Source organism: Oryzias melastigma, linkage group LG20, assembly GCF_002922805.2.
Source record: "Oryzias melastigma strain HK-1 linkage group LG20, ASM292280v2, whole genome shotgun sequence".
Taxonomy (NCBI): Eukaryota; Metazoa; Chordata; class Actinopteri; order Beloniformes; family Adrianichthyidae; genus Oryzias; species Oryzias melastigma.
Genome location: NC_050531.1, coordinates 11,046,072 through 11,060,182, shown reverse-complemented (window position 1 = coordinate 11,060,182; position 14,111 = coordinate 11,046,072). Strand labels below are relative to the sequence as shown.

Sequence of the window (14,111 nt, the reverse complement as noted above, 5' to 3'; positions counted from 1 at the left end):
GTGAAGCAGAAGGTTTAGGGGAAAAAAAATAATATGATTTATTTCATATATAAATAGCTGCAAAACTACAAAATTTACAGATTTACAAAGCTTATTTAATTTGTGCTTTTTCTTTTTTAATTCTACATCTTGTAAGTTGGAAAAAGCTCAAATGAATACTGAATGGTTGGGATGTTGGAGCCTGGAGGCAGAACTACTTTTAAAACAAACTGTTCTTGATGTGGGCTCAGAGATGCTTTAAAAACTATCATCAGCGATGACAAATCTCTGCATCCACAGCTGAAGCTTAAACTGCTTTCTTAAACAAGACATCTCAGTGAGTTTTTACATTTCAGGAGCTAGATTTATGGAAAAAAAGGATTTGGAATCAGTTTTGAATTGTCTTAACAGGAAAAATATGAAGTTAGTAAAAAGAAAGTCCCACGCAGATCATCTTTTGATCTCTTTTATAAGTGTTCCCAGTGATCTTTTAGTTATGGTGTTGTTTGTATGCAAAAATAAAAAATATGGAGGATATAGCTTCTGCAAAGCGGTAGTAGTATTACATGGATCTAGTCGCCTACATGTGGATGCATCAGAGTAAGTCTTTTTCAAACACAATTTGCTTCATCTGCTCCTGATTCACAACAATTTGGATAAAGAAATACTCAGAAATGCCATTTTAAGCTTAAATGTTTTGATATGTGTCCTCTATCATCAATTTTTCATCTGAGTGGGTTATTTAGTACACTGTATACACAAAATATTTAGTGTTGCAACACTTAAGAACACATACATTAATTGAGGCAAAATGAATTTTCTCATTTTTGTCTTTCTAATCATATATTCTGCTTTTTTCTGTTGAGGAACAATTATAATCCAGCTGGATCGATGACTAACGGAGACCATATTTTGCTAGAAAGAAAAGGAGTCATTAAACTGACAGAAAACTGGTTTGAGTGCTCCCAAATCTAACCCAGAGTACACATTTTCTTACAAACAAGCTCTTTAGAGGTTGGCACACTCAAAATAAAGTCAGCATAGCTCAAATCTTATTCCTAGTATGACCTTTTACCAAGTCACACATGTCAGAAAATGACATTAAAATAAAGTAGCATCTTATTCAGGGCAAGATTATATATTTTTTTATATTTTAAGCTATGAACTTCAGAGCACATGATGCAGGAATCCTACAATCTACAAAGGAAACATGAATCCTGAACAGGTTTTGCAACATTCCATACATCATTTTGAGAGAAAGTCTTACTTATTTCAGCAGAATAAGGACAAATAAAACATACTTTTTAATCCTAGTGATGGTGCACAGCAACTTAAACGGAAGATGGTCATCAGCTGTTGAGCTGCAGCTGTTGTGAGACACTCGTTATGCAAAGCTAATTAGCACATTTGGAAGATGTGATGATAACACGAGAATCTCAGATAAATAGCAAACTAAAAGCCTTGGGGGGTCTGGCTTGTGTCTAAAACATGGAGACCCAACATCAGTGAGAAAACACTGCCCTTGGTAATGTGCGTTCAAGTGACCACCATCCATCCATCCATCCATCCATCCTTCTGCTTTTCTAGGCATGTTTACATTAACCCTGTATAACCATTTGTATCATATTTGATACATGTAATTCTGAGACCCCTATCTCATTAGCATAATCAAACTTTCATTAAAACTCCATTGTATGTGACTTCGTCCATGTTTTCTGCTGTGCTGTACACTATCATTCCACTAGAGGCAGTAGAAGGGCTTTTCCTGCTCATTTCAAAATGGCTGCCCCCGTGACATCTCAAAAACAGTTTTGGAGGGAAAATGTTTTGCTAATTTTCAACTCTTTAGGTTGAGATTAGCTCAGCTATTGTTATTTTATTTTCTTAAATGACTGCTTGCTGTATTGAAAAAAATATAAATTTGTTGATAATTAATTATGTATGACAGTTTCACCATGTTAAAAATGTTTGGAACAAATTTGAGACAATGGCTAAATAAGGTTTTTTCCCCTAAATAATATTTTTTTTTCCAAGCCACACAACGTATTATGATTGAAATTTAAATATTATGAAAAAAAAAGAATTTTCTGCCAATTATTTAAAGAAGTGGGCTTTAGTGGGGTCATCTGGACAAAACAGGTCACGTCTGTCTCACCCAAAAATAGAGAAGTCTCCTTTAAAAAGAGTATGCAAGACATGCCTTTAAAAGTCCAAACATCCCATGTCACAAAGACCTAACGTCCCATCACTCCCAAGAACCACCTTGTTGTCCTCGCCGTCTGATGAGACCTGAAACACACTGATGCATTCAATTTATTCATAGAAAGGAGGAGGAATAATGGCAGTGCTGAGCGTGTACGAGCAGGAGGTGGAGGTTTGTTCTGAGCAGGGCAGATGCATGGGGAAAGTGTGGGAGGACCAGTGGAGACGCCAAGGTGATGGATGACAGAAAAGCCGCTCTGCTCACCAGAGTTTGTAGAAGAAAAGTTTGCAGACGCTCAGCTTGTTTATATAGAATGACCCCCAAGGTGGAACGCTTCCATTTAGTGGATAGGAGGTAAAAAAACGTGTTAATGTCTCCAATCCAAGGCCTGAATTTAACTTTTAAGCTTATCAGGCAACAATTAAATGATAGTGAGAGGAAAAAAAAAAAAACAGGCCTTGCTTTTCAAAAGAAATTCTAACGCTGGATCGACTTTCATCTTTGCCTAGCTTTCTGTTTTGCTTTATCGGTGAAAGCCAAAAGACTTATTATCCCCAGATAAGTCCTCTAATCAACTAAAACCATGGACAGAGGATAATCGCATCAGCTCACTAATCACCTTTTTTTGCTTTAAGTCCTCATCTAGACATTACCGCAGACATGTTTGTTTTCTCGGACATGCACATGGTGGGGATGAAGCGCACAGTATGTCTTTGCCCTTGAGTGCCTGTGTTTCTGTTTCTACTCATCAAGGCAAACTCATCCATGAAAATGATCTCCGTGTATGCTTTTAAAGACCCACTCAGATGAAAACTGTGTCTTTAACATCATTTTCTGATGATGGAGGACATAAAAAAAGAAAGTTAAGCTTAAAATTGCATTTTGGAGTATTAATTTATGTGAAACAGGACCAAAAAAAAAATAAAATTCACTTTGAAAAAAAGCTCATTTGTGACAGAAAATACACTGGGTAGGCAAATTTCTAATAAACTGGCACTCTGCAGAAACAATATTGCAGAAAACAGTATATAATCACCCTTAAATAGTTCAAATGATCATTGAAGTGGGACTTTAAGGTCGTTCTACTGTTTCTATATTGCTTACTCCAATTTTGATGATATCTGAGCTGCATCTACTGGACATTAAATCCAAAGTTCTTCCATAGCAAACCTCTAAAATATGGAACTTTAAGTCGTTTTTACTTTTAGACCTTTGGAAAACACACCCTAAATCATGAAACTCCCACCAATATGTTTGCTAAGCTGATATTTTAGGTTATAGTTTTCAGTTTTTTTATTTCAGTTTATTTCTCATCATGACAAATCAAAGAGATATTTTTAGATTTTCAGAAAAAATAGATTTCGAGATTACCTTAGATGTGTTTGTGATTTATTTATTTGTATTCTTTAGATGTTAAGCTCTTCGTTCAGTCCTGACTTTGTTGTCATTGTGAGCTGATGTTATTTGAAGTCTTACTGTGAACTCCACAAACTTTCCAGATTCAAGTGGATAAAATCGTCCTGACTGACAGCTCTGATCCTCACTGCAAACTATCTTTCTATAATTAAGCTGTTAGCCTCATTAGCACTGGGGTCTACAAAATAGGATAAAAGGCTGAGTGGAAAACTTGTAAGATGAATACAAAATTAAAAATAAAAATCCTATCAATATTAGACATCAGCGCTGAGCTGCTCAACCCTAATCCTCAACATCTACCACCCTGTCTGTCCTCCTGCTCTCCCTGCTGATTACCTGGATCAGGTGAGTTCAGCCAATCAGAATGAGGAGAGTCAGCTAATCAGCAGAGAGCGGTGTAGAGACAGCTGTAAAACAGGCAGCGGTGATAGATCTCAAGGACCGAGTTTAAGCAGCCCTGATTTAGGCTTCCAGAAAAGTGCTAATAGCAAAAAGTAATTTTGACTTCAGCTCATAAATCTTTGCAGGATTTCATTTCCTCAGACTACTAGCCTATGAAAGACAACATAAAATAACCTGCATGCAATAAACAAACTTAACTAGATAGGTAATCAAAATCATTGCATTATAATTTAATCTTATCATGGTATAAAAGTACGTATATATTTGCTTTTTCCAACAGTTTTGTTTTCATTTCTAACACTTTATGAAGATTTTTTTGAAAAAATAAGATTAAAAAAATAAAGCATAATAAACTATGTTTTTGGTTGTTTTTTTTCCCAAAATAGTGTGTTTTATCCTTATATTATCACTCTAGACTGTTTAAAAGACTAAAAGTAATTGTCATAAAGCACATTCGTTATAACAGTATCCCTCATTTGAAAGCCTTCATCTGTTTGTCGACATAAACCAGTTTGAGGCTTTGATTTTTGTCCTTGACCAGCGTGTTTGTGTTTCCTCATGGTTGTAGGTACAGAGGGATTGTTGCTTTCCCTCTGAAGGCCGGTGTTACTGTTGGTGAATTTTTTTGTAAAATGTCAAGTTTTGCAAAAATCCTCATTAGCACTGCACATATTGTCCTCTCTCTGACATCCTGTTCTCCACTTGTCTTTCCTTTAAAAGCAGGTACAAATAAATAACACTGCAGTGAGTCTGGTAATTAGTAGGTTCTCTGTTGTACCTTGGTAACTGTACAGATCCCCCACACTGGTTTGACGCGTGATGTGCTGCCAGTAGGCACTGCGCGGCAGGGAGATGGACTTGGTTAACGTCTCTCTGGAGTGGCTCTGAAACAGAAAAGATAGAAAATGTGGTGTTTTTTTTTTTTAAATAGTCTGTCACTGTGGGTGACTCATTAGAAAATGCATTTATTAATATACAAGAACCATAAATAGCACTGATTGGGAAGAACATTCAGACAAACTTGCTATATGGTGAGAGGATGACATGTTCTTCTTCTTTTTATTGTAAAAAAATATCATATATATATGTAGCCAAAGGTATTTTTGGAAAAGTTCCCGAAGTAGTGGGGTTCAGGAGCACGGCCATATGGTCAGGCCTCATCAAACACGAGGCCGGCCTACATAAATAAAGAATACAGATGAGATTGGAGAGGGAGGAGGGAGAGAAGGAAGGAAGTAGTGGAGGCCAAGAACATGGGGGTGTCTGAGGATGCTTGGTCCACTGCAGAGACTGAAGGAGGACAGGAATACATTCTAAGAGAAATATTTGCTCTGTTGATGTATTTTGAATTAAGAATTACAGAAAAGAGTTCTGTCAACATCCTGAAGGATTTATGTAAACACGGAGGAGGAGACATCATGAGAAGTCCAGAAAAACAAACTGAAATTATTTAAACTCTTCTGCTGATTACAAGCACAAAAAGAGATGTTGCGTGAAGGCTGTGATACAGTCAGATGTACCTGAGAGCTCTTTTCCATCTCCTCCATCATCCTCTCGTGCTGCTGGGCGATGGCCAGCGTGGCTGAGTGGACCCGCTGGTAGATCATCTCCCCCTCCCGCGTTTGGAACGTGAACAAACCCTCTCCTGTGTCACACATCCTGCACCAGGAACACACACACGCTTTGATCACACCCACTCTCAGACTGCTGATGTACAAATATGCACGGTTGAATGTTCGGTTATGGGGAGGCCGACTGGTGGAAGCAGCCAAGTGAAGTCAAAAAATACACTAAGTGGACACAGTAGACCAACCAAGAGGCTGTTTTACCGATGCAGCTGACACATCTGTGCCTGAAGGGCCCAGCAGCATCCTCTTACAATTTGGAGGATTGTGTGTTGATTTGTAAATAGATTTTCAAAATAAAGTTTTCTTTTTTAAAACAAAAAGGCACAGTTTCCACAAGCACGCACCTGCCGGACTCAAACGTGAACCAGGTGGAATCGCGACCGTATCTCCGCAGGGAGCTGAGAGGCCACATGACCAGTTTGAGGCGAGCGTTGTGAATGTCCCACAGGTAGATGTTTTCATGGGTGATCTGCATGGTGCACTCTCCGTAGATGTCCAGGTTAGGAGTGGGCATGAGGTAAACGTTGAAGCGTTCTGAAAGAGGTCACAGGAAGGTTAGACCAAAGCTGACATCCAAACACAAGTAGATAGACATTTATTAGTTTTAAAGCTGTAGCAGAATCTTAATAACCCAGATCAAGTTCAGTAAACTAGGATAAATTGTACTGGATTAAAATAAATTAATTAATCCAATTTAATTAAATTTTACTGAAAAAATCCAATATGAATTTATTATATCTACATTAAGCTAAGTTCTAATATTTTTTAGGGCAAAAACTGCCATTAGTTAGTATTTAATGTAAGCATTTATTGTATTTGTTTAGTTTAAATAACTAGTTTAATAATTCAACAAAATTGATTTTTTAAAATTTTTTTTGGGTTGTATTAAAGTCTAAATCTAATTAAATTCTGACTCCAATTAATGCAGTAATTAGGTAGTGAGTCCAGTACTGATTAATACGTTCATCGCTAAAGCCAATGATAGTATCTTGGTGTTTAAAGGATTCAACTATGATAGAGATGAATAAGGTCATGGACACCATGAGTAACAAGAATCGGTGTGCGCCATGGGATAAGAAAGCTGCCTGTGGTGCTGCCAAGATCAAAGGAAAACCACAGAGAAGAAAGATGTTTTTTAGGAAATGCGAGGAACTCTCTGAGGCCAAACAAAGCCTGGGCTCTGGCTATCTGCCTGAACAGGAACACCAAAGAAGCACAGAGAAAAAGGGTGTCATGAATGAAGAGTTAGACAGCAGCAGGCACCGAAAGGGTGAACAAATACAACTCGGCAGAATCTTCAAGATTTCATGCCGCCAAAGTATTATTTTGAAAATCATCGGCGTGGTCATGGATGTAGAAGGTTCCGATATCAGATCAAAGAGAAACTACATCAACACAGAAATGAGTATGGAATGGAGTCCATATGTGACAAACTATGTCAGATTGCCTCCAACAGAGACAAAGTGAGCACAGAAGAAGGGACCAAACTTCAGACGTTAGAGACATTGATACATATATTGGTCCAGTAAACCTGCCACCGCTGGCCACCTCCAAAGCTTAAGGCAAATCCTGAAGAACGGAGGAATTGGGAATCAATAACAAATACTCTTCAATAGTGGTGAGAGGCTTCATCGATGAACAGATAAGTAGGAGAAATGGAGAAGCGGAGAAGTCTCCATCGAACATTAAGAGCCTGCAGAATGGGAGGCTGAGGAGACTTTGATTCACAGAGATTTCCTATTTGCAAATAAGGATTGGTTGAGGGACAGCATGAGAGCAGAGTGGGATCAGTATAAAGCTGGTCATCATCTCCAAACTACTGAATCAATTTGACTTAAGATTCAACATGAGTCCATCAATTGTAGAATTTTTTAACCAGATTTTATTTTGAAAATATTTTTTCAGGTTACTAGGTACTTAAAGACCCACTTTGATCATCTTTAGATCTATTTTAAAAGCGTTCCCAGTTGTCTTTTAATTATGATTTTGCCGTTTTTACCCAAAATGTAGAAAACTGTTGTTTTCAAGGGCATAGTTTCTGCAGAGCAGTAGAAGGCTATTAGAAAACGGATTTTGCATCACAATTACAATCTTTTACAAACTGCATTTTTTCTGATTCAAAAGCATTTTAATAAATACACTTAATTTAAATACTTTTCAAAAATATGTATCCTCCATCATTGGAAGAATGGCAAAAATACATGTTAAAAACACATTTTTTTATTGGAGTAAGTCTTTCAGCAGATCAAATGTAAAACTTTATTATCAGAATTATAAATTGTTATATTAAGTGCTAAAAAAATACAAAGATTGTTTTAGTAGAAAATGTATTTATTGATTTTCATTAGTTATTTTTGCACTTTAAGTAGTTGAGTAAATTAGACAAAAGCCCCTTTGAAAGACTGTGAAAAGATGGTGTAATAAAAAAAAAATCTGGGAACAATGTGCTAAAAAAAGCCTGGGAAGCTTAAAAAAAGGTAAAACAAAAAGCAGAGAAAACAAGAATGTGTGAAAAAGATTGTTTTTGAATATTCTGTTCAGTTTCTAAAAAGAAACACACAATTTGTTGTTTTGGAGTGCAGATTTATGCAAATAAGACAAAATAAGCAGAAACGCATATTAATCCAATCATAAATTATTCATGACTATCTGCCGTGTTAATCTATGTCATTGATTTAAGCAGAGATGGTGAGGTCAGATGTGAGTTTACTGTCTAATGCTGGAAGCACCAAACATTCAATTCTTGGAATGAAACTTGTTTAAATAAATCTGGGTCCATGTGCAAACAAGTAAGATTTGTCCCTCCAATTAGAACATTATTTGACATGACTAATTAGAACTGTGTTTAATACTGACTCCCTTTAATGTGTAGTTTAAATTAAAATAGGAAACATTGACTAAAAAGCTGCTTGACTTGAACTACAGTTGGGTTAAATGATAAGATTTTGGACCAATGCAACCAATGCAGGCCTCATAGTTTTATCAAGGCATGTGATTGGCCAGTTTATAACTTAAATAATTTGGGCTACAGAGAAGTATCATTATCAAATCTAAACTTTGTGTTATTGTAGACAATTAAATATTAGTATTGGCAAATATCGGCTATCGGCCAAAGTTGCAGGGGAAATATCGGTTATCGTATCGGCCCATCCCTAAATATCATGACATTTTTTTAGCAAGAACATGTTAAAAACAGGAAGTAGAGCAAGACTGGTTCTTCTGAATGACTGAGTAATATCTTTTATCTCTCAATAGAAATCTAGAGATAGTGATCACTCAGTCCAGTTCTCATTTACAGTCAATGGTTGAAATTAAATCAGATTTTTGCCTTTTTTTGGAAGTTTTAGCTGCTCTTTCTTTCTTTTTTTTTCTTGTTGCTTCTTTGATTTCCATCACGAGTTTACAAACGATTGCAGGGAAAGTCCTGTTGTCTCATCTCCTTTCAGTTCCCATTTCCTGTGAGAGGAATATGTGGCGAGGCACATTTATTTCACATGGCTTTAGGAGCCATAATCTCATCCATCTCTATGACAAGCTTCATTACGAGGGAAGCAAGTGATGCACAGCACTTCTCATTAGGCCTGGAACAGAGCCCCGGCCACAGCCTGTGACCCGTGCTTGAACACACACATCTGAACAAGCCTCTGAAGTTGAACCAAGGAGTACTAATGTAACTATAAACTCTAACAGGGGACTCCAAATCAAATATCGACAAAAATGGCCCCTATTAGCAAGGCCTAATTGGACAGTGGTTGTTCCCCTCCCATGACCCTCTCATGTCTCAGTTGCTTTAACACATACAGACCCTGATTGGAACAGCTAACTGCTTGGTGGCAGGCTGACTGAGAGACATTGACCCCGAATGGTTGTCTGTGCTAGCAGGGACTAATTGGGCACTCACCGTTCTGCTCCCGCTGCACCCCCGCTGCTAACAGGTCCGGCTCCCCCAGGCTGATGTCGTTGAGTCTGCAGCCCAGGCACTCCATGCACAGCAGCTTACACCACTCCTCTGCATCCAGCTCTGCAGACCCACACAGCAACACAGTGTCAGTGCTATCAAACAACCACACACTTCTTCTGCATAATTAAAAATAGAAAATACACCAGTGGTGTGGGTGAGTGAATATGCATGTGAGATAAAATGTTCTATGTGAAGAGAAAAGCCTCAAAGACCAACAGGATGGTCAGTGTTATTGACTTGGTTGAGATTAAAGAAAAACAATGTGTTCAGCAGCACTAAGACAAAGCCCAGCCTGCATTTCTCCTCCCTCAGCTGCTGCCATGACTGCAAAAACAGTGAGGCGGTTTCAAAATAAAAGCTGGGAATGCTTAAGTTATATTGTCTGACTGGTAATCTGCCTTATTAAATAAAACACATTTTTAAAGTTCAGAAAATGAAACATTTAGATTGTTTTTTTTAAAGAAAGCAGCAAATTATGTTTTAACCAGTTCATTTAGGTTTCAACTGGTATTTGAGTCAAACCCAGTCCAGAAATCTTTCATTAAATTCAGAGCAAAAATGTAAAAAAAAAAAAATCTAAAGGTAAATAACACTAATCTAAAAAAAAACAAAGGTCTTGCTTATTTAAGTTGTGAGAAAAAAAACAATTATGGAATCAAACCAAGAAGTTTTAGCTGACTCATGTAAAAAAAAAGTAACACCTTCAAAAAAAAAAATCAAAATTTTTATGTTGGCTCATTAACATAAAAAAGGTATTCCACACAGAATTAACTAATCCATTTAAACTAGTCGATAACTTAGGGTCTATTCCAACTGGAAAATTTAGTTGGTCTGGACCGAGCCCGCTTAATTTGTTCTGGATTGAGTTCTGAACCTTGCGTTTGGTCCATATTCAGACTGCCGTCAACCAGACTATTTCTGTTCTGAACCAAAGTTGGTCAGCGAAACCACATAACTAAAGATCCCGTCAGTCATTGGACAGGAATTACAAGGCCAACAAGAGAAGTAATAATGGAGTCCTTTGTGATACTTGTTGGGATAGTTCACATATTCAAACGTTTTTTTATTTTGAACGTCTCCCTTAACATTAGGTACAACTTTTTTTTATTATTTTTTACTATGGCACAGAGGTGGCATGCTGCAAGGGCGTTACTGAGAAGGCGTCGGCTATAAATTCACGGTGATAATAATAGATTTTTGGATAAAACAGTGTGAGAAGCTACGTGTCTCGTTATTATTCTGCAACTCTCTTTACATCTTGTAATGCCCGGCTACGGTGGCTGTCTTGGTCCAGTTGTTCAATTCCGAGTACGGAGCCTATTCTGGCTGATGAAACTCAGAGCGAACTGGAGCTCTCAAAACACCTCAAAAGATGGGTCAGAGAGCGGTTCCTGGTCCTGAACCAGGGTCCGCTTTGGTGCATTCAGATGGAAAAATTGTTCCGGATTATTGGAAAAACAAACTCTCAGTCTGAATACACCACTAGAGGCCTAAGAATAGCTTCAAACTTGACTCTAAATACATCATATAAAAAGAAAACATTCTTTTTGTTTACAGCAACAGCAAAAATCTCATGATGTCTTTTTAAATTAAAGCACATACACCTCTGCATAGCAGCGTGAATTCATTCAGGTATTTTAAAGTCTGATGAGACACCATCAAAAGTTGCGCAACACCAGATTATTTATTTATAACAATAAATCTAAATGTAGAGCTTGTAGGTTTAATCTCACATTTTTCTCATTTCTGGATTTTGAGAAATGGACAGTTTGAATTGACATGTTGGCTTTCATAGAAAACCTTCTGCTCCTTTTCTGTGTGAATGATTTAAGGAAAATTTCTAATTAGGGTTAAGTGAAAAGCAATTATTTTTGCAAATTAAACATGGAAGTGTGCGTGACATTTTGGTATTTCTAAATACTGATGTTCTTCTAGTTTCATGAGTCATAATGTGTTTATAATGCTGAAGATTTCAAATGTTACTACGTGGGCTTTTGCTAGGAAGCACTGAAGCGTGAAATGAGACTAACATTTGAGTTGTTTATTTTTTTTGCTGAGCCCTAGGGGATTCTGGGACATGTAAGTACGGTCACTCATGTGTAAAAGGAACACATGTGCAGGTGGGAAAACGCTGTTTCCTTGTCTGTAAACTCAAAAACCATCATGTTACTTGCGGGATCGGTGTTTTCTGTAAATGTGGGTATTGGTCGTAACTGATAAACAGAGATGGAACAGAAAGGTTAAGAAAACGTCTGCTGCAAGGTTTCAAAGACGCATGCAGGAAAGCAGAAACACAGCAGCTCTTTTCTCCCTCATGCCTCCCTAAATTCTTCTCGCTATGGCCTTTAAGTGCTTCTAAACTCCCACGCTTTTTAAGGCCACTGAGTGAAAAATCGGCTAAACAAACACTTCATCAGCACAGAGGCAACCTAGCTACTCTACGTGCCATGCATGAAGAGATATACCAGGTCGAAGTCTCTCTGCGCTTGTGTGTGTGCGTTTCCGTGGATGTGTAGGTGTATGAAGGAAGAGCATGGACTTGCATTCGTATTAACAAGTCAAAAAAATAAAAAAGAAGCAGAATAAAGCTTGAGTGAGAGCATAATGTATGTGACAATCAAATCAGCAGTCAGTCTCTGGTTTCAGTAGAGGAAGTCATTATGCAGACAAATATAATACGTATTCCCACTTGTCTATGCATTTGTCACGTCCAAGCCCTCTGCAGAATTTAAGGGGGATGACATTCTTCACAGCACTCCTAATCTTCAGGTCACCATCTCATTTTTCTTTATGTGCACATATGACAGTTGCTCTCAGGGCTGTCAAAAATATACTCTTCTTTTCCCTTCGAGTGTTTCACTGACAGCACACACAGGCTGACGTTTCATTAGGTTTGTACTTCCAAAATAAGATGTCATGAACACTTTCCCGTCTTGGAAAACAGGACAGTTCAGGAATCTGTGAGTGCGCTTTAAAAAAAAAAGAAAAAAAAGGTCTCCCAATAAGCTTGCAGATTGCTTTACAGTTGCCAAGTTCAGCTTTAAATCCACACTTCCATTGACATTGCACCACAGTGAAGAGGCGGGATGCCAAGCAAAATTCTTATCAACGTGGGCTCTTGAGCAATCCGGGCCAGCTGGCACCACACAATAGCCGTTGCCTTTTTTTATTTTTTTCAATTAAACTTAAATTGAATAAATTTTAAACGAGCTGTGAAATGACATCTTTGTCTCTCGTGTGTGGGGTTGAACTTTTTAAAAATAGACAAAAAAAATAAAAATGTCCCACTCAAATTCTAAGAAAAGATCATTGAACAGGAGAGAAAAAACGATTTCATTTTTGAGTGACGTGACCTACTTTATCCAAACTCAAAATAGAGTCAAGTGTTTCCAGTAAATACAGTTTTTTCCTCAGCATATGGAGCCATGTCAGGACCCAAATGAATGGTATTTCTTGGTCGTTACTTACTATCCAGATAAAAACAAACCATTAGCTTAGAACATCAGTCACTGTAACAGCAGGCGGATTAATAGTAAGTGTGTTTGTAAGGTTTCCCAGGGAAACACCAAAGTAATCAATCTTTTTGACTCCATTACAAGTGTAACTATGGAGAACAATAGATTACAGGGATACTTATCTGAAGGTAACTGAGGCCGAATCCAAATTCCTCCCCAACTCCTCCGGCTTCTCCCTACCTCTCCAATTGTAGGGGCATTTGAAGGGGTAGGGGTGCACAAAATAGTTTTTATGGGGTAGCCATAATCGCAGAGAAATGGAGAAAGAGGAGAAAACGCATTTCTTCACGTGAGTGTGCTCTGAAGCACAGAAGTTTATATTTAAATGTAAGTAATGGCTTTTTGTTTTAGCTTGACCTTTTTAAAGCTATAAAACCAATGTTGTTATGTATTTCCGAGCACTGGCAGCACCCTGCTAATGTAGCTGTCCGGTGACATCATCGAGTGGGAGTGACGTCTGAATTTGAAGGCACTATTTTCCAAAACTCTACGTTTGGAGGGCTAAATGTAGCCTTAGTGTAACAAAAAATGAGACAAAATACATAATCTATGTTACATTCACTTCTTTTATACATTTAATATTATTTTAGAAGACAAAATATAGTGCAAAAAAAATGCTGGTTTCTTAAGCGCACCAGATAGTATTTTGTATGCACCAGATAGAAACTGATGAGCTCGTGAGCACGAAAAATAAACTGGTAAGCACCAGAAAACTAGTCATTTGTGCACAGGAGACCTTTTCAGAGTCAGCAACAATGTTCCTTGCGGTCTCGCTGTTTGCAGATGTTTTTCCGGGTCTTTTTCTTCTGTTCTTCTACTGCGCAGTGTCCAGCATCCTGATTGGCTGTCAGTCAGTTTCCTCTGTGCAGTGTCTCTTTACGTGCAGCTTGCCAGTTAGTCTACTTCAGTGGTTTTCATTATATATTACTGGGCTTATTTTTGTATGAAAGGTTTGAAGTTTGAGATAAAAGAGGAAAAAAGTTTAGAAAAATGTTAATTTAAAAAAA

At 37.6% G+C, this 14,111-nt stretch overlaps 1 protein-coding gene across 2 annotated transcripts in view; it reads right to left on the bottom strand.

The window, feature by feature from the left end:
* The window catches only part of dok6 (docking protein 6), a 51,152-nt gene that overhangs the window by 2,826 nt on the left and 34,215 nt on the right, over window positions 1–14,111 (bottom strand). For both annotated transcript variants that reach the window (XM_024280646.2, XM_024280645.2), the window contains 4 exons: window positions 9,530–9,649; window positions 5,973–6,162; window positions 5,521–5,659; window positions 4,779–4,884 (listed from right to left, as the gene is read on the bottom strand). In XM_024280646.2, coding sequence (XP_024136414.1) covers window positions 4,779–4,884; window positions 5,521–5,659; window positions 5,973–6,162; window positions 9,530–9,649 — 555 coding nt within the window. The remainder of the gene's footprint in view (window positions 1–4,778; window positions 4,885–5,520; window positions 5,660–5,972; window positions 6,163–9,529; window positions 9,650–14,111) is intronic.